The 18467-nt window shown below is 39.1% G+C and overlaps 1 protein-coding gene across 1 annotated transcript; it reads right to left on the reverse strand.

Moving 5' to 3' along the window:
• Nucleotides 1-2236: 2236 nt before the first annotated feature.
• LMOD2 (leiomodin 2) lies at nt 2237-13405 on the reverse strand. The gene is made up of 3 exons (XM_056573780.1): nt 12905-13405; nt 6715-8220; nt 2237-2285 (listed from the first exon to the last, which is right to left on the reverse strand). The coding sequence occupies exons 1-3, from the start codon at nt 13172-13174 to the stop codon at nt 2259-2261; spliced, it is 1803 nt and encodes a 600-aa protein (XP_056429755.1). The 5' UTR covers nt 13175-13405; the 3' UTR covers nt 2237-2258.
• Between the last annotated feature and the right edge of the window lie 5062 nt (nt 13406-18467).

An 18467-nucleotide genomic window follows, 5' to 3' on the forward strand; every position in this document is an offset into this window, starting at 1 on the left:
AAAAACTATGGTAATTTGTAAATTTCCCATTGTCATTTTTCATAGTGGAGCTTTTCAAACCTAATGAATGTTTTTCTTAGGCAATGCTCCAGCCCCTTCAGAGATGCCACATACAGTATTATTGCACATTATTGTTCAGAGAAATGACATTCAAACAGAAATATATCATAGTTTTTATTGCATATTCATAAAAAATACAAGCCAAAGAAAGGAAATGTTTTAGTGCAAAACACAAGGCTTGTGACCATTTCCAACATAAATAGAGGTTTATTCTACATTACACAAAAGAAAATATAAAAAAAAATATTATTTACATGAATTTTTTTTCAGTCAGTTAAAAGGTTAAAATGCTAGAGATGCACAATGCATTTTGAAAGTCTCTAGGACCCTTTCACTTTTTTGTTAAGTTGAAATTTTGTGCTAAAATTCAAATGCACTTCATACCCCATAAGGAGAATGTGAAAATAGAATTTTGAAATTTTTTGTAAAGAGGACATAATATTCACTTTGCTATGACACTTGACATTTAGCTTTGAGATGTTTTCTACACCTTGATTGGTCAACTGTCATAAATAAAGGTGATTGGACATAATTTGGTAAGACACACTTCTTGTCTATATATTGTCTTGGAGCTGACAATGCATATCAGAGCAAAAACCAAGCCATGAGGTGGAAAGAACTGCCTGTATAGCTCACATGCAGGGTTGTGTGGAGGCACACATCTAAAGAAGGGTACAAAACATTTCTGCTGCACTAAAACTTCCCAAGAGCACAGTGGCCTCCACTTAGAGTTTACAAACAAGCACCTAAAGGACTCTTAATTAGACTGTGAGAAACAAGATTCTCTGATTTGATGAAACCAAGATTGTCTAGATGAAACCAGGCACTGATCATCACCTGTCCAATACCATCCCCAAACTGAAGCATGGCAGTGCAAGCATCATGCTTTCAGGTTGTTGTTTTTTTCAGTTACTGGGACAGGAAGAAAGTATAGGACTGAGGAAAAGCCGAATGGAGCAAGGTACATGAAAATCTGATCAAGTGGTCTGGATGGAAGGGACGGAAGTTCACCTTCAAATGACATTGGGGGACATTTATCAAAACGTCCAGAGAAAAGTTGCTTAGTTGACCATAGTAAGCAATCAGATCCCTTATTTCATTTTTCACAGGCCTTTTCAAAAATGAAAGAAGCAATCTAATTGGTTGCTATGGGCAACTCAACAACTTTTTCTCTGGAAAGGCTTTGATAAATCTCTCCCCCCCCCCCATTGATTGTAAGCAAAAATTGAAGAAAACACAGAAGTGTCGCAGGGACAACTCTGCGAATGTCTTTTAGCGGCCCTGACTAGAACCTAATCAAACATCTCTAGAGGGGCCTGAAAATGACTTTCCATGCCCGATCTAAACTGACAAAGCTTGAGAGGATCTGCATAGAAAAATGGCAGAAAATCCTTACATCCAGTTGTGCAAACCTTGTGACATCATACCCAAGACCACTGGAGGCTGGAATCTCTGCCAAAGGCGCTTGAACTAAGTACTGAGTAAAGGGTCTAAAACATTATGGCTGGCATTTATCATTGTAGGTGTAAGTGAAGCATTTATCATTGTAGGTGTAAGTGAAGCATTTTTCTACACCTTTTCTTTTTGTGTGCTGGTAATGTGTAGGAGAACCACATTTATGAAATGATCACAGACCATTTGATATATTTTGTGCAGGTCACATTTTCTGAAATTTCTCTCTTCACATACACCAAAAAGCTAAGCTAAGTCTGGGGTGGTGTAGTTTTCAAGACTTTTCAGTGACTTTGTACCTTTTTTGCGCCTTTTCACAAAAAACGCACAGTTCATAAAACCCTTCTATATCCTGTGCATTGCCAAAATCAGTGGATTGCAATTCAAAATCAGCAGAAATGTGTTAACCAAAAGGCGCAAAAAACTGTCTAAAGACAATGATAAATGTCGGCCTATATCACTGCAATATTTTAGTTTATCCTTTTCAATAAAATTAGCAAAGATTTCTAACATTTTGTTCTCACTTTATAATTATGGGGTATTGAGGGCAGAATGATAGGGGAATTCTTTTAGGTCAAGGTTGCAACATAATAATTTGAAAAAGGGAAAGGGTCTGAAAAGTTCCTAAATGTATTGGATGTTTTAGCAGTAAGAGTGCACTTTGCTAAATCAGGGATACATTTGAAAGCCGCAGATAACTCAGCAAAGCTTTTTTTTGTTGTTTGTCAACTCTTCTACAGTCAATATTATCGAAGTGACTTTGGGACTTCCACCTGCAAAAAAACAAAGCTGTTGTTACAATGTATTAAGGAAATGTTATGTCAGCAAACTAGTATCCTATTGAAGCTAGGGCTGTATATGTTCACTATGTTGTTATACAAACTAGTATCCTATGGAAGCTAGAGCTGTATATGTTCACCATGTTGTTATACAAACTACAGGGTGGGCCATTTACATGGATACACCTTAATAAAATGCGAATGGGTGGTGACCATTTCGGCCATTTTGAATCCAACTTTTGTTTTTTCAATAGGAAGATGGTCATGTGACACATCAAACTTACTGAGAATTTCACAAGAAAAACAATGATGTGCTTGGTTTTTAACGTAACTTTATTCTTTCATGAGTTATTTATAAGTTTCTCTTTGTTTACAGCCATGGACATGTCGTCGAGGTTAACACATGAGGAGCAGATAGAAATTGTGTTGATGTCTGGTGAACGCAGTAACCGGGTCATTGCAGCAGATTTCAATGCAAAACACCCTACGAGACCACCCATCTCCCATGCTACATTTAGCAAACTGCTTGCTTAGTTTCGTGAAACTGGTTCAGTGTTGGATTTGCCAAAATGTGGACGCATGAAATCTGTCACTAATGAAGAAACATCAGTGGCTGTCCTAGCTTCATTCAGCAAGAGCCCACAGCGTAGCACTCGCCGCATGTCACTGGAGAGTGGCATTAGTCGAACATCCCTTCAGCGGATATTAGCTACTCACAAATGGTACCCTTACAAACTCCAGATACTGCAGCATCTCAACGAGGATGACCCTGATCGGTGCACTGAATTTGCAGAGTGGGCAAAGCAAAACTTGGAACAGGACCCTCAGTTTACGCAGAAGATTTTGTTCAGTCATGAGGCAAACTTTTGTGTGAATGGTGAAGTTAACAAACAAAACCACCGCTATTGGTCTGACACTAACCCACATTGGATAGATCCCTCCAAGACTGTTGGAATACAAACATTTATGGTATGGTGTGGTATATGGGGTACAAAGATAGTGGGGCCATTCTTCATCAATGGAAACCTCAAGGCCACTGGATATGCGAAATTGCTACATGATGATGTGTTTCCCTCTTCTTGCACTGAAGCTGGCACGTTCCCTGAGTTTTTCCAGCAAGATGGTGCACCACCACATCAGGTCCGAGCATTCCTAGATGAACAGTTTCCTGGAAAGTGGATTGGTCATCAAGGGCCAGTTGAATGGCCCCCTAGGTCTCCCGATCTGACCCCCTTAGACTTTTATCTTTGGAGTCATCTGAAGGCAATTGTCTATGCTGTGAAGATACGAGATGTGCAGCACCTGAAACTACGGATACTGGAAGCCTGTGCTAGCATTTCTCCTGCGGTGTTGCTATCAGTGTGTGAAGAGTGGGAGAAGAGGGTTGCATTGACAATCCAACACAATGGGCAGCACATTGAACACATTTTATAAGTGGTCAACAACTTGTAAATAACTCATGAAAGAATAAAGTTATGTTAAAACCAAGCACATTATTGTTTTCTTGTGAAATTCCCAATAAGTTTGATGTGTCACATGACCCTCTTCCTATTGAAAAAAACAACCCAAAAGTTGGATTCAAAATGTCCGACTTCAAAATGGCTGCCATGGTCACCACCCATCTTGAAAAGTTTCCCCCCTCACATATACTAATGTGCCACAAACAGAAAGTTAATATCACCAACCATTCCCATTTTATTAAGGTGTATCCATATAAATGGCCCACCCTGTAGTATCCTATTGAAGCTAGGGCTGTATATGTTCACCATGTTGTTATACAAACTAGCATACTATTGCTCAGCGTATTGCTCAGCGTATACTCATACTATTTACAGCGTATATGGGATTATTTTGCCACTGGAGCCTAAACCATTCTTGTTGGGTCTTATAGGATGTGGGACAGAGCCCTCTAGTATCAAATTGGGTGTTTTGCGTATATTATATCAGGCCAGAAAACTCATAGCTTAGTACTGGATAAGAGCCAGTCCTTCTACTGTGAACAATCTCACTGCTTGGGTTTCACTCATCATGGGCTTGGAGAAGGGTATATATGAGAAGCGTAACATAACTATAACTCTTGATTTACCAACTACCACCAGAACAAGCTACCAGCAGATGTGGTTGGTAAATCTACATTAAGTGAATTTAGGCATTCCTGTAATAAACATATATCTATGTTTACATTGTATGAACATAGCCTTAATGTGTATGCTATATGATAAAACGGGGAAATATTATTTGCATGTAAAAGAGTGAAGTCTAATGACAGCTGGAGTGTGGCTTACAGTACCTTATTTTAGTGGCTGTAGGCTTGGAAGGTTTCAATGCCTAACATTCTTTCCAAAACCACAGAATGGTTATCATAGTGTGGGGTTCAAGCTATTGTACAAATGTATAATGCTTGATCATAATAACCTTCTACTTTACCTCATGACACACTGCACATGCGCATTGTGGAATAGATCCCTTATATACCAACCACTGTCTGCTATCAGCCTATACTGGACCACCATGTGTTTTTTTTCCCTCACAGATTCCATATGAATACATTCCTTATTGGGCTATGTTCATATGGCAGAATTAGCAAATATGCTAAACTTCACACAGGTATCTCATTATCCCAATATTGCCCTGAACATGTATTTACACAAAGAAAAGCAAAAATGTTACTCTCCTATCTCTGTTTACCCTGTCCCATCACAGTGATCAGGAGAAGCGGATAAAGGATGTTTATATTTGACGAGGTCCAAATATTCCAACCATATCGTATATAAATCATCAGTAAATAGCAGGTTTAAAAATAAACTTATTCTATACAGGTATTTTTGGCTCAAAAATAAATGGAAACATTTATTTTTTATTTTTTTTTTGCTATTTTTGGTTTTCATAATAAACACCAGCGTCCAGATGTAGTATAGCAAAGTGTTATATATTATTGGGTGCAAGGCAGATACAGCAATGCCGAGCACCGCCAGTGTAACGTAGCAGATTTCCTCCAGTGCTGCACTCAATTCAGACCACAAACACGGTAAATGTTATATATTATTTACCACTGTTTATACAGGCAGCTATTTCTCTAACCTATTAATGGGATCGGCCATCTGCACCCTTTATTAGTCTATATTTGTCTTGTAATTAAAATTGCATATTTGCGGATGTAAAACAACTCATATGAAGAATAATTAATGCACAATAAATTATAATTACATTAAAATATATATTTAGGGGTAATCAAAATGATATACACATATCAATGTCATGAATAGTAGTCGTCCAATACAATATAGTTTAGTAATAATTTGGTAATGCTCTGCGGGGCTGGAAGGAATTAAAGATCCCATCATGAGTGCCATGCCAGTCCAACTCTACACAGACTATTTTAGAGCAGTTCTGTTGATCTACCCTCCCCATCCAGCTATTATCTGTCTTTGTAGTTCTATTGCTGTATGCACTGACTGTGACCTACACTGGGAAGTGAACAAAATTAGACAAAATACAGCATAGAATTAATTTGAAAAAATATTCTTATTAGTTGTATGCTTATATAACTTCCTAATATATTATGTAATGCTGCTTCAAAGGGGCCAGTTGTGCATCTTCCAGATACAGATTTTCAGCTTGAGGGACTAAAGCTAAGATTATTTTTTATAGGTTGAATATGTGAAATGGGATTCATCTCTTTACAGCTAATTTATCATAATTACTTACCAATGAGGGCACATAAACACAAAGCTATAACTATCTCATAAGTAATGCTTAAAGGGGAACTACTGGTAGATAAAACGTATTCCCCAAGGGGTCTGAATGCTGGGGCCCTCCATGATCTTTGGTAACAGGACCCAGCTTCTCACCTCTCCTCTGAGCAGAGCGGCCCTCACCCTTGGAGATGTGCGGTAGTGACATCGTGTTTAGCCATTTAGTCACAAACGGGGATTGGCTATGCTGACTATCACTCCTGCTCTGCTCTGAGCCTGTTCCAGAGATTTTGGGAGGCTCCAGTGGTCAGTCCTCGCACGATCAGACACTTATCCCTATGCTATGGATAGGGGATAAGTTTTAGTTACACAGAGTACCCCTTTAGTAAAGCATATGATAACCAAATGGCACCATATTGCATTAATAGTTTCCCCTACAAGTAATGCTCCTAGTGTTTCTTTCTGATTCATTTTGAACCGAATTTTGAAATTGCTAGTTATATGGTGGTGCAGTACAGACCTATATAAAGCCCTATGTATGGCATATAATTTCAACTAGTAATAGCCTCACATGCGCTGGATTTATTAAGAGGCCTGCACCTTTTGATAAATCCAGTGAACTCCTGCAATGGTGGGGGATGGATTTAGACAGATTCCGGTCTTAATAACCCCCCCTTCCCCTTTTCTTCTGAAATTTGTAAAAATATTCATGTAGACATCATACCCACCTTCCGAAGCTGCCTTATACTGCTGCCTCTTATAGATTCCATGAGATCATCACGTGCAGATCTTTGTGGTGTTGATGGTCTTGAACCTTCTTCACTTTTCTTGTCTGAAATTGACCTTAATGAATCCTTAATTTCTTTAAAAAAATTATTTTGTACTCTTTTGCCTTTTTTCCCCTTTGTTTTACTCTGTCCATTTTGAATTTTTTTGGCTGATCTTTCATGTTGCTTTATAACTGCAGCTATATTTCTAGTTGGAATATTTTTTTCTTGAATTATTGGAAGTAGTGGTGGAGCAGGAGGTGGTGGTGGTGGTGGAGGTGGTGGTGGAGGTATAGTAACAGAAGACTGAACCTTTCTAGTGACATTCGGAGATGATCTTGGAGAGCTTTTAGATGGAGGTATAGTAACAGTAGAATAAACCTTTCTAGTGACTTTTGGAGATGACCATGGTGAGCTTTTAGGTGAAGGGTATGGTGAGGACCCTGGAGTCCCTCTCTGCAAATGCTTAGGTGTAGGATCGTAACCGGATTCCTTTTGTTCTTGCATTCTTTTTTGTCTCTGTTTGTCCATATTTCGTGTTAGGATTCCTGTCATAGACATGCGAGGACCTGGAAGCTCAAAATGATAACCCAGCTTCACAATACTTGTATTGTCTCTTAACAATTTTACGATTTCCATTTCTACCTGACTTCCCATGATGTGTCTCTGATTGTGAAACCGCAGTTCTGTCAGCACATTGTTTGCATATTGAAGAGCTCGCATGATGGCTAATATTCCCTTTCCTGTTACAAAATTTGATTCAATGTTTAGGCAAGTAATACTTTTATTAACCCTCAGCATATTAGCAATACCTATTGCAACATTGTCATCAGCATGAGTGTTTGCTAAGCTTAATGTTTTAACATTCGTGTTGTCTTTCAGAGCTTCTGCAAATGCCACCAATGTATCAGCTTTTGCGTTCTCCATATTATTTAGGTTGATTTCTAAAGTCTCAGGATCATTGTTTTTAATGCTTTCCAAAACGTCCTCAATAACAGTTGGGTTTGACAGCACAAGACTTGTAGATGTCTTATTATTCATTGTTTCATCAGATTGTCTGTTATATTTGCCATGATTTGCATTGAATCCATTGCAGGTAGGTTTTTCAACAGCAACTCCATTGCACTTTATTACTGGGATCTGTATAGGAATTTTTATGGCTTGGTCAGCTTTTTCTACACAATCATCCTTTTCTGCGGTATCTTCCTTTTCACTATCCTCTATCTCGCTCTCTTCTTCTTCCTGCTCCTCTTCTTCAGTGACTTCTTCCTCCTCTCCCACTTCTTCTTCTTCTCCTTCTTTTTCTTCTTCTACTTCTTCATCTTCCTCTCCTTCTTTTTCTTCTTCTTTTTCTTCTTCTACTTCTTCTTCTTCTTCATCTTCCTCTGTATAAACCTCTTCAGAAATCTCACTGTTGCTCCCTATAAAGTCATCTTCTTCACTTCCATCTTCTTCTTCCTCCTCCTCCTTGTAATTCTGAAAGGCAAAAATAATTTGTGTTAAAGTATTACATTTTAGTTTTGTGTTGTTGCTTTATAATGCTACCAAAGTCTTAATATATCTCACTTTACATGTACAATGCAAGCCTAGCTTAAATTTGTAATGAGATCTGGAACTCCTGCAATAGCTTATGAGAATTTCTGCTACCCATTACTAAGAATAAGCAAACTTTCTATGGATTTCCATGTTTCCCATCAAAACTCCAGTGTTAGCTGCAGAATTGGAGCATTCTCATTGGGGGACATGTATCAAAGATTTTACCCCTGTTTTGTGTTAAAAATTTTGCGTAAGCTGTTTTTTGCGTAAATTCTGGTGGAGCATTTCCTCCAGATGTGTAGGTTTTGGTGCACCTTGGTGTGACATATTTAGTGCACACGAATTTATTAACTGCGTACATTTCATTTACCTGCAGAAATCTTGCGCAATGACCATATTTTTAACGCAAATATAAGCCATCTTGACTGCTGGTAGCAAGATGCTCTAAATCATCGGTTCCATTTTTCAAAGAGTGGAGGTATGAGGAGATTACTATATTTGCCCGCAATTTATGAAACTAATTGCACTTGATTGATAAATTTAGCGCATCTGCGCTTAATTTAGAATTGGGCAAAAAAGTTTGGTTCCTCTACAGCAGTCACGAAAGGAATATGCATTAAAAATATTTTAAACCTACCTAGGATGTATTTACACCAGTAATTTAAAAAACTATTGTGGGAGAAACATTGGGGGAGATTTATCAAAACCTGTCCAGAGGAAAAGTTGCTGAGTTGCCCATAGCAACCAATCAGATCGCTTCTTTCATTTTTAAAGAGGCCTGTGTAAAAGGAAAGAAGCGATCTGATTGGTTGCTATGGGCAACTCAGCAACTTTTCCTATGCACAGGTTTTGGTAAATCTCCCCCTCTGTAACTAACCCACTAGGGGCATTTTATGAAACTATAAGTTACACTACACAGAAGTATATATTTACATGATCATCGATATCATCCTGAGCCATCTCATCACAATTGAATTACATTTTTCTTGTATATGTCGGCATCCTGTCAAAAAGAACAGGTACAGGCCTTTTTGGCTTTAATAGACAGAACTGACAGTCTGAGAGAGACTATGGTCCAGGTTTATCAAAGAATGTCTACGGTAGAGCTATTTTCCCACATCTTTGAGTGGTGGGTTTGACTAGCATCTTATTTATCAAGAAGGTGCAGCAGGATGATGAATTTTGCGCAGCTCTGCTGTGGAGGGAAAAGCTCTACCACATAGACTTTTTCTAGACACTTGTGAGGAAGGGAAGTAGACACTTTCCTGGGTCCTGAATTTGGCAGGTTAGGTGTTTTACTTACTTTCACAGAGCTGCCGTGACATTTTTACTTGCATTTTAGACGCTACAATCAAATTTGATTGCGGTGTCTAAGGGGTTAAAGCCAGGCATCACCGTGATCGGTGATGTCTGGCATTAGAGATGGGTCTAGTAGCAGATAGCCGCCAGGACCACCCAGCTATGACCTGAGCTCAGCTCCTGAGCATGTGTCATAGAAGGGGAGTGGGACACTGTCGTCCACAAGAGGTTAAAGGTTGAATTGCAGGTAGAAGTGATTCTCATGCCTACTGATAGGTGGTGTAGCTTTGTGCCTAAAAAAGTACTTTTGCGCACAAAATAGCGACTTTTGACAAATGTCGCAAATTATAAATATGTGACCACTGCATGGTCAAAAAGAAAAAGTTCTACGGGTAGGCAAAAAGAGTGAAACTGTCTATATCAAAAGGCGCATAAAGTCTCAAAATATGCTGCTTGCGCCTGAACTGCGCCAAAGCATAGACAAAAAAAAATGCTCTAAAAGCAATGATAAATCTCCCCCTAAGTTTTCACTCTAACCCTAAAGTGTGGCAGACAATGAGATGCCGCCATTTAGCAGGAATGTGTTTTGTGAACGGTCTTACACTGCTGCCTATTATAACTTTATTTCCTAACTTCTTTTTCTGTCAGTATTAGGATAAGTTTACACTTGGTTTTTTTTCTGACAGTTTTTGGATATCTGCCACAGCAGTTTTTGAGCCAAAGTAAGAAGTGGATCCATAAGAGAGGAGAAGTCCTTCCTTTATATGTCCTATTCCTTTTGAATACACTTCTGGCTTTAGCTCAAGAACTGCAGTGGCATTATTCCAAAAACTGCCAGAAAAAAAACCAAGTGGAAACTTAGCCTTATAGATTCTTTTAAACATGCAGATAATTGGGCATTACAGGGGTGATTGCCGATGTCACAGCTTGCAATATGTTTACATGGGGAGATGTCGTGTCGACCAACAAGTATTTTCACCCCCACAATACAATCTGATCAGCCAGCAAACAGGTTTGCTTGCTTGTTGGCTGATCAGGGGCATATTTAAAGCAATGGTCAACTGTGAATGGATTTCCAATGTTCCCCTTAAATCAGCTGCTTTGTCTTTCAGCTGCAGAATAAAAAACATACCAATGTATATTCAATTTTCTCCTGCTGCATCAGTCACAAAATTCTCAGTCAAAGTAACTCTACAGCTGACAATAAGAACTATACAGTGAAATACTTTTATAGTAATTATGGATGCTTTTTAGCCATAATTTTAACATATTAATGGTCTATTACACGTACAGTACTCTGCGCAGATTTGATGCGCAGGATTTTCTGCTGCAGATTTCAATGTAAACTGAACACAGCTTGAACAGACATGTGAACAGACCCTAAATATATATTTTAAAGAGTCATTGTGCAAAAGAATTATAGTAAAAACGGACCCTAGGGACTTTTAAAGAAACAGCAATTTCTACTACAAAGAATACTGACAAAATAGCTTTTCAGGGAACACACGACACCACGTAAGTTAAATACCTCTAGTGGGTAATCTTTATTATGTACGCTATGTAGCTTTAGAAGTCTTGTTTGCACAATATTAATAAGTTAATGGCCCTGATTTACTATGAGTGGAGTTTTCTTTGTGGGTTTTAATTCCCTACAATTTTTTTCCACAGTATTTACTAAGGTTTCCCTACATTTTGCACTTTTCCCTACATTTCGCTTTTTTTTTTTACACATGTTCTGATCTGTCGGGTTTTTCTCAGCTCAAATCCACCACATTTTCTGTGGAAACCTTAGTAAATATTTTGGGTTTTTGGGAAAATATCAGGACACGACCCCTTTTCCCCAGTGACCATGCCCATTTTTCAGGTTTTCTCAGTAAAATGGAGAGTTATTCGGATTTTTTCAATTCTGGCGCAGACCGAATTTCTGGCGCACAACCCGACAAAGCATGTTAGGTTTACAATAGTAAATCAGGGCCAATATGTATAATCATATGCACATTTTGGTATAGCAACTACCAAACTACTTGTTATAGAAAAAATGTGCAGTGCAATAGAAACTAAAGTGAGAAGGTTCCCAGGATTTGTATTAAAGGGGTACTCCGCTGCTCAGCGTTTGGAGCAAAACGCTTGTGATGTCATAACCCCACCCTCTCATGACATCACGCCCCACCCCCTCCATGCAAGTCTATGGGAGGGGGCGTGATGGCCCCCTCCCATAGACTTGCATTGAGGGGGCAGGGCGTGACGTCATGACGGGGAAGGGCTATTACGTCACGAGCTCCCGGCGCCAGCTCTAAGTGTTCGGAACATTTTGTTCCAAACGCTGAGCAGCGGAGTACCCCTTTAAGGTGCATCACAACATACAACCAGCAGTAAGAGATTTCCAATCTGTTGAGTTGTTAAAATTCTATTCAGCCAATGCTTACTTTTCAGATTTTTCCCTTGTTTTTTTTTTTTTGTTTTTTTTTTTTAAATGGCTTCCATTGCATCTCCTAAGAAAGCCAAGGTTTTAAAAACTGCTGCATGAAACATCTACCTAGCAATACCATTAGATTGTGTGATCCCCAATGAGGACAGAGACCAATGTGAGTAACAACAAGCTCTGTACAGCGCTGTAGAATATGTTGGTGCTATATAAATAAAGGAAAGTTTGAAAAAGTTCAGTGATTCTTTGGGGGCTATAAAAGTGGTTACTTTTTCCCCCCTAAAATGTGGAGGAAAATAGTTGCTTATATAGTAGTATTTACTTTTTTCATTTAATCTTTTTTTGGATTAGAAATAAATATTTGTAATAATATTTCTAATATTTCTAGAACACCCTATATCTGATGACTAGTAATGTAAGGCTTATCCAACACACTGTCATTCTCCTGAGGGAGAAACAGAAGCAAGATTATATGGTGGTTATATTTAGAAGCAATATAATAGCCCCTGATAACTACCATGTTTGGAAAACAATCAGATACCCAAGACAAGTGAAGAGCTTTGACTAAGCACAGGGGAATCCAACAGAGACAACTGGAAGCCTTTTACAAATCATGTTCGTTCTCACACAATATACATTAAGTAATTATATTTTGTCATTCTATAGCATTATTTTTACATTATTGTTCACATAAAAGTAAAAGAATAGCGTGTCTTTCTATCAATGCTGTTTATATTGATAAATACAACTATATTAACAATACTAGTGTACATAATTGAATGTAAATAAGTAATAAGTAATATTTACAGTATATCTGAATTTATCAATTAACTCTATATATATTTCTTAGCAGATATAAGGCTAATCTATCTAAGCAATATATTAACTCACCTCAGAACTTGAACCAATTTCTTTCTCCATTAACTTTTGGGTTTCTTTCTCCCAATATGCCATCAGCGCTTCTCTGCTAAAGTTAACTGTTGGAGATTTCTCGGTTAAACTTTTTTGCCTCATTCCAACCGGAAGATTGTGGTCTGGTTCAATGTCCTCCAATTCTCTTTCCAGCTCTTTGAGCTCCTCTGGTGACAGTGAAGCAAGTAGCTCATCTTCATCAATGTCTTCATACTTGCTTATTTCTCTCCTGTATCCAAAGGCAGACATGGTCCCCTCGGGTTTTGCAGAGAATGCTATAGAACTAGTCAATGCAGGCAACTAAAAAAGTACCAAGGGGGAAGATGAAAATAGTTGAGCTGTCTGCTCTGTCCTTTGTGAGCATCAACTGACAAGTTACGTGAGATGAGCCAGCCTTATAAGAAAAGCTCAATGGGTGTTCCCTTATAACAAAAAGGGATGAAGGCATATTCTATTTAAGCCTCAAACGTCAGCTGGATAGAGGGACAGTGACATAGTGACATCACATGTGAATTACAGCCCCTCAGACTGTAGGACTACTGACACTCTAAATGTTACCTTATAAAGGGTACACTGACCATTTAAAATTCTTCTGTTGTCAAATATAAAATACTTAATTGTAAAGCATATTGATATTTTCTTAATAAGATGCAATTTTAGGGGCCTTTAAAGCATTGTGATAATGTATCAGCATCATCACCCTACTGTAATATGCCATATATTGGAGAGCTGCCTTCCGTTAAAAGAAGATATCACTTTGATGCTAATGCATCCTGAAATAAGGTTTTTTTCAAAACGAATTTTGTCAAAAGTTTTTTGTTTTTTTTTAACAATCCTACTTTACAATATGTGCATGTATATTAGGTAAATCTGTATTCTTTTTACATACTCTACATGGACAATAGTATTGGGACATACCTGTCATTTGGGAGAACATTTGAAGTGTCAGACAAGTTTTGATTGCTTGGGGTCTGATTGCTTGGGGTCAGATCTCAACTGATCTCTAGGCCTCTTTTTTTCCTAAAAGTATACCTATTGTGTGGGGTATAGCAAAATAAACCTTTACTTACCTCCAGCGCTCCTGTGGTGCCTGCGGTGTCCCAGTCCGGTCCCCATAGCTGTGTCATACTGGCCGCAGCAATTCGCTGAGTAGCAGTATGACAAAATGGGCAGAGCACCTACTGGGCCAGAGAGTCACATTATAGCTCAAGAAGAAAATTGCAGGACACAGAAGGCACTGTGGGAACACTGGTAAGTAAAGGTTTATTTTGTTACACCCCACGCAATGGGTATACTTTTAAATCTCTCTCCCCCCCCCCCCCCCCCCCCCCTCAGCCGCTGGATTGCCACTTTCACCCTTAAGGTCACAGCCAATTTTGGCCTTGAGAACACAGCCAGATAAAATTTTTGTGTTTCTGTTAGTTTCTCCTCCTTGCTTATCGACTTTTATTATTCCATCTGCGGAGCCATGGAGGGCTGTTTTTTTATTTATTTTTTTATGTACGTCGCAATGACATTCATTTGACTTATATTTTACCATAAAATGTACAGTGAAGCAAAAATAAATAATAATTCCGGTGGGCTTGACATGTTTTGTTTATTCTGTGGTTCAATGGTTGAATGCAATTAAAACAATACCCATGTTTACATGCTTGTCTAAAACAGTCAAACTTTTTTGACACAATAAATATGTTAAACATTGCCCTATTCTATACAGGGCAGTATGCAGGCTTATTTTTTGAGCCATGATTTGTAGGGGGGTGATTTATATTTTTTAATATTTCATTTTATACATTATACTTTTAAGTCCATATAGGGGACTATTAAAGTACAACTGTAGTGGAACACTTTTATATATGCCCGTGCCTAAAAAATAAACAAAATAAACTCATACATACCTTCCTATGAGCCTCGTTGGTCCGGCACAGGCCTAACGGTTCGGCAGTGCTGACCTCATTCCACTTCCTGGGGACGTGGACGCCGCAGAGTCGTCGGCGTATCACCGGCCGCAGAGATGTCCCGCCCCGGCTGGTGATAGGCTGAGCCCACTGTCATGTACGGAGCTCTGGCCGGTTTCATACATGACAGTGGGCTCAGCCTATCACCAGCCGGGGCGGGACATCGCTGCGGCTGGTGATACGCTGACTGCTCTGCGGCGTCCACGTCCCCAGGAAGTGGAATGAGGTCAGCACTGCCGGACCAACGGGGTTTTGTAGGAATGTATGTATGAGTTTATTTTGCTTATTTTTGAGGCCCGGGCACAGGCATATATAAAAGTGTTCCACTACAGTTGTCCTTTAATGGCAATCATTAGATTGCAGTTTACTGTTTAGTACTATGTTATAACATAGCACTAATCAGTACTGTTAGCGATCTTGTACGGCCTGGCTCTGCAGACTTCACAAGGAGATCAGTCATCCTGCATGTCGAAGGCTGGTAAGAGACCTCCAGCAGCCATTTGCACTCATTGGACCCCTCTGATTGTGGGGGTCAGATAAGCCCGCCCATCCATTTTTCATATAGATGCTGAGATCAGCATTGATAACAGCATCTATGGGTTAATGGCAGATGTCGGCATGATCACTGATCTACACCATTATTTGTGATCCCTGGCAGCCAAAACTCAGCTACTATGAAGTGAGTGCAGGCCCTGCAGGTGGTAAATGTACAGCACTGTGCGCAAAGTTACTCACTGAAGTTCCAAACATTTATGGCATGTGTCCCAAGGGGTTAAAGTCCTACGCATGCTTAGCACACGCAGACAGAAAATCAAGTTTTATCTTCCATGTTACTGTACATTTCAAGGACACAATGATCTCAAATAGCTTAAAGTGGTTTAATAATGCATTAAGGCAACTGGCTGTTCTGGAAAAGTTTCTCATTTCTGGAAACGAATTTAACAATTTATAGAGCCTTTCTGATATGATCACAATGGTGTCTTTTACACAGAAGCAGACCAAGGAATACAGAAAAGCTTACAAATACCAGAGCCCTTAATGAATTAGAATTCATTCCACTGTTTTGTACGCAGCAGTCTGGTATGTTTCGTCCATTTACTTACAACAATTGCTGAACCCATCCTATCTCTACATTCCTGAGGTGATCTGGCGGTATCAATTGCTTTACTAGTGAAAGGGTGGTGCAACCAGTCCTTACTAACACCATCTACATACACTGGTTTCTGCATGACTAAAAAATCTATTACATTTTATGAAGGGTAGGACTATTTTAACAATTCTTACATACAGTTATGTTCAAAAGTTTGCATACCCTTGGGGAATTGGTAATACTATATATTTAGAATTTTTAAAGAAAACATGAGTGAGTAGGCAAAACACATTTATTTTGTTTTTTATGGGATTCATATTCAACTATAGGTCATAACAGAATGCCACAATCCTAAAACCAAACAAAAAGCACACATAAAAAAAATTAAATAAGACCTGTTCAAGTCTGCATGCCCTTAGTTTGTAATACTGAGTATTGCCCTTTTTAGCATCTATAGCCAGTGTGCAGACTTTTGTAATAGTTGTCTAAGAAATTAGTCAAATTCTTGCTAATTGTATAGCTGCCTATTAGTCTTGGCCAAATCCTTTAAGGTCATGCAAAGTCTTTGATCGTCTGGCATAAACCGCACATTTGAGATCTCTGAGTGGCTTGATGATATTAAGATCAGGAGACAGTTTCGGCAACTTTAGAACCTTCACCTTATTCTGCTGCAACCACTGGAGGGTCAACTTGACCATGTGCCTGGGGTCACTGTCGTGCTGAAAAGTCCAAAAGCGTCCCATATGCAGCTTTCATGCAGAAGAATGCAAATTGTCTGTAAATATTTTCTGATAAAATGCTGCATTTATCTTGCTATCATTTTTTGCAAGATTCCCTGTGCCTTTTGGAGCTGGTCTCCCATGTCGACCATGCTTTACAGTGGGAATGGTATTCTTTTCACTATGCGCCCTGTTGACCCCTCTCCAAACAAAGCTGTTATGGTAGTGACCATGAAGCTCTGTCCTCGTCACTAAAGCTGAAGCTCAATGAAATTGGATAGAGACTGTCTTTGAACAGCAACTTTTATGTCTTTCCGTAGATTATTAATTAGATTCAGGTCTGGGCTTTGACTGGGCCATTTTAGGACATTAGAATGCTTTGATCTTATCCATTCCATTGTAGCTCTGGTTGTATTTATTAGGCCATTGCCCTGTTAAAATATAAACCTCTCTGTTCCATTCTTAAGTCTTTTGCAGACTGCATCAGATATTCTCTGTATTTGACTCCATCTTTCTATTGGTTCTGACCAGTTTCCCTGTAAATGTTAAAGAGGAAAATGCCCACAGCATGATTCTGCCACCACTACCATGTTTCACTGTGGAGATGGTGTGCTCAGGGTGATGGCCAGTGTTAGATTTCTACCACAAATAGCATTTCGCACTAAGGCCAAAAAGTTACCTGACCAGAGCACCTTCTTCTACATGTTTTCCATGTCTCCAACATGAATTTTGGCAAACTCCAAACTTAATTTCTTTTGGCTCACTTTCAACAATGGTTTTCTTCTCTTCCATAAAGGTCAGAATTGTTGAGTACACAACTAAAAGTTGTCCTATGGGCAGCTTCTCTCACTTCACCTGTTGATCTCTGATTAGTTTTAGTCTTGCCTGGCTTGTCAGTTTGGGTGGATGATGTAGATGATGGTATTAACAGCTCTGTTTCTATCTTTGCAGATGACACCAAGCTTTGTAGCACGGTACAGTCTATAGAGGATGTGCATAAGTTACAAGATGACTTGGATAGACTAAGTGTCTGGGCATCCACTTGGCAAATGAGGTTCAATGTGGATAAATGTAAAGTTATGCATCTGGGTACTAATAACCTGCATGCATCGTATGTCTTAGGGGGGATTAAACTGGCAGAGTCACTGGTAGAGAAGGATCTGGGTGTACTTGTAGATCACAGACTACAGAATAGCATGCAATGTCAGGCTGCTGCTTCCAAAGCCGGCAGGATATTGTCATGTATCAAAAGAGGCATGGACTCAAGGGACAGGGACATAATACTCCCCCTTTATAAAGCATTGGTACGGCCTCACCTGGAATATGCTGTTCAGTTTTGGTCACCTGTCCATAAAAGGGACACTGCGGAGTTGGAAAGGGTGCAGAGACGCGCGACTAAACTAATATGGGGCATGGAACATCTTAGCTATGAGGAGCGATTAAAGGAGTTACAATTGTTTAGTCTTGAGAAGAGACGTTTAAGGGGGGATATGATAAACGTATATAAGTATATTAATGGCCCATACAAAAAATATGGAGAAAAACTGTTCCAGGTTAAACCCCCCCAAAGGACGAGGGGGCACTCCCTCCGTCTGGAGAAAAAAAAGTTTAGTCTCAAGGGGCGACACGCCTTCTTTACCGTGAGGACTGTGAATTTATGGAACGGTCTACCTCAGGAACTGGTCACAGCAGGAACAATTAACAGCTTTAAAACAGGATTAGATACATTCCTGGAACAAAATAAGATTAATGCTTATGAAGAAATATAAAATCTC

The sequence above is a fragment of the Hyla sarda genome, chromosome 4 (genome assembly GCF_029499605.1).
Source record: "Hyla sarda isolate aHylSar1 chromosome 4, aHylSar1.hap1, whole genome shotgun sequence".
Classification (NCBI taxonomy): Eukaryota; Metazoa; Chordata; class Amphibia; order Anura; family Hylidae; genus Hyla; species Hyla sarda.

What these genes read in the sequence shown, in the direction of transcription:
- LMOD2 (XM_056573780.1), bottom strand. Translation starts at nt 13,174, where the DNA reads ATGTCTGCCTTTGGATACAGGAGAGAAATAAGCAAGTATGAAGACATT. An exon ending in AAATTGGTTCAAGTTCTGAG is followed by an intron (nt 8,221 to 12,904) that starts GTGAGTTAATAT and finishes CAGAATTACAAG; the next exon opens with GAGGAGGAGGAAGAAGAAGA. An exon ending in GTATAAGGCAGCTTCGGAAG is followed by an intron (nt 2,286 to 6,714) that starts GTGGGTATGATG and finishes GTTTTTTTGCAG; the next exon opens with GTGGAAGTCCCAAAGTCACT.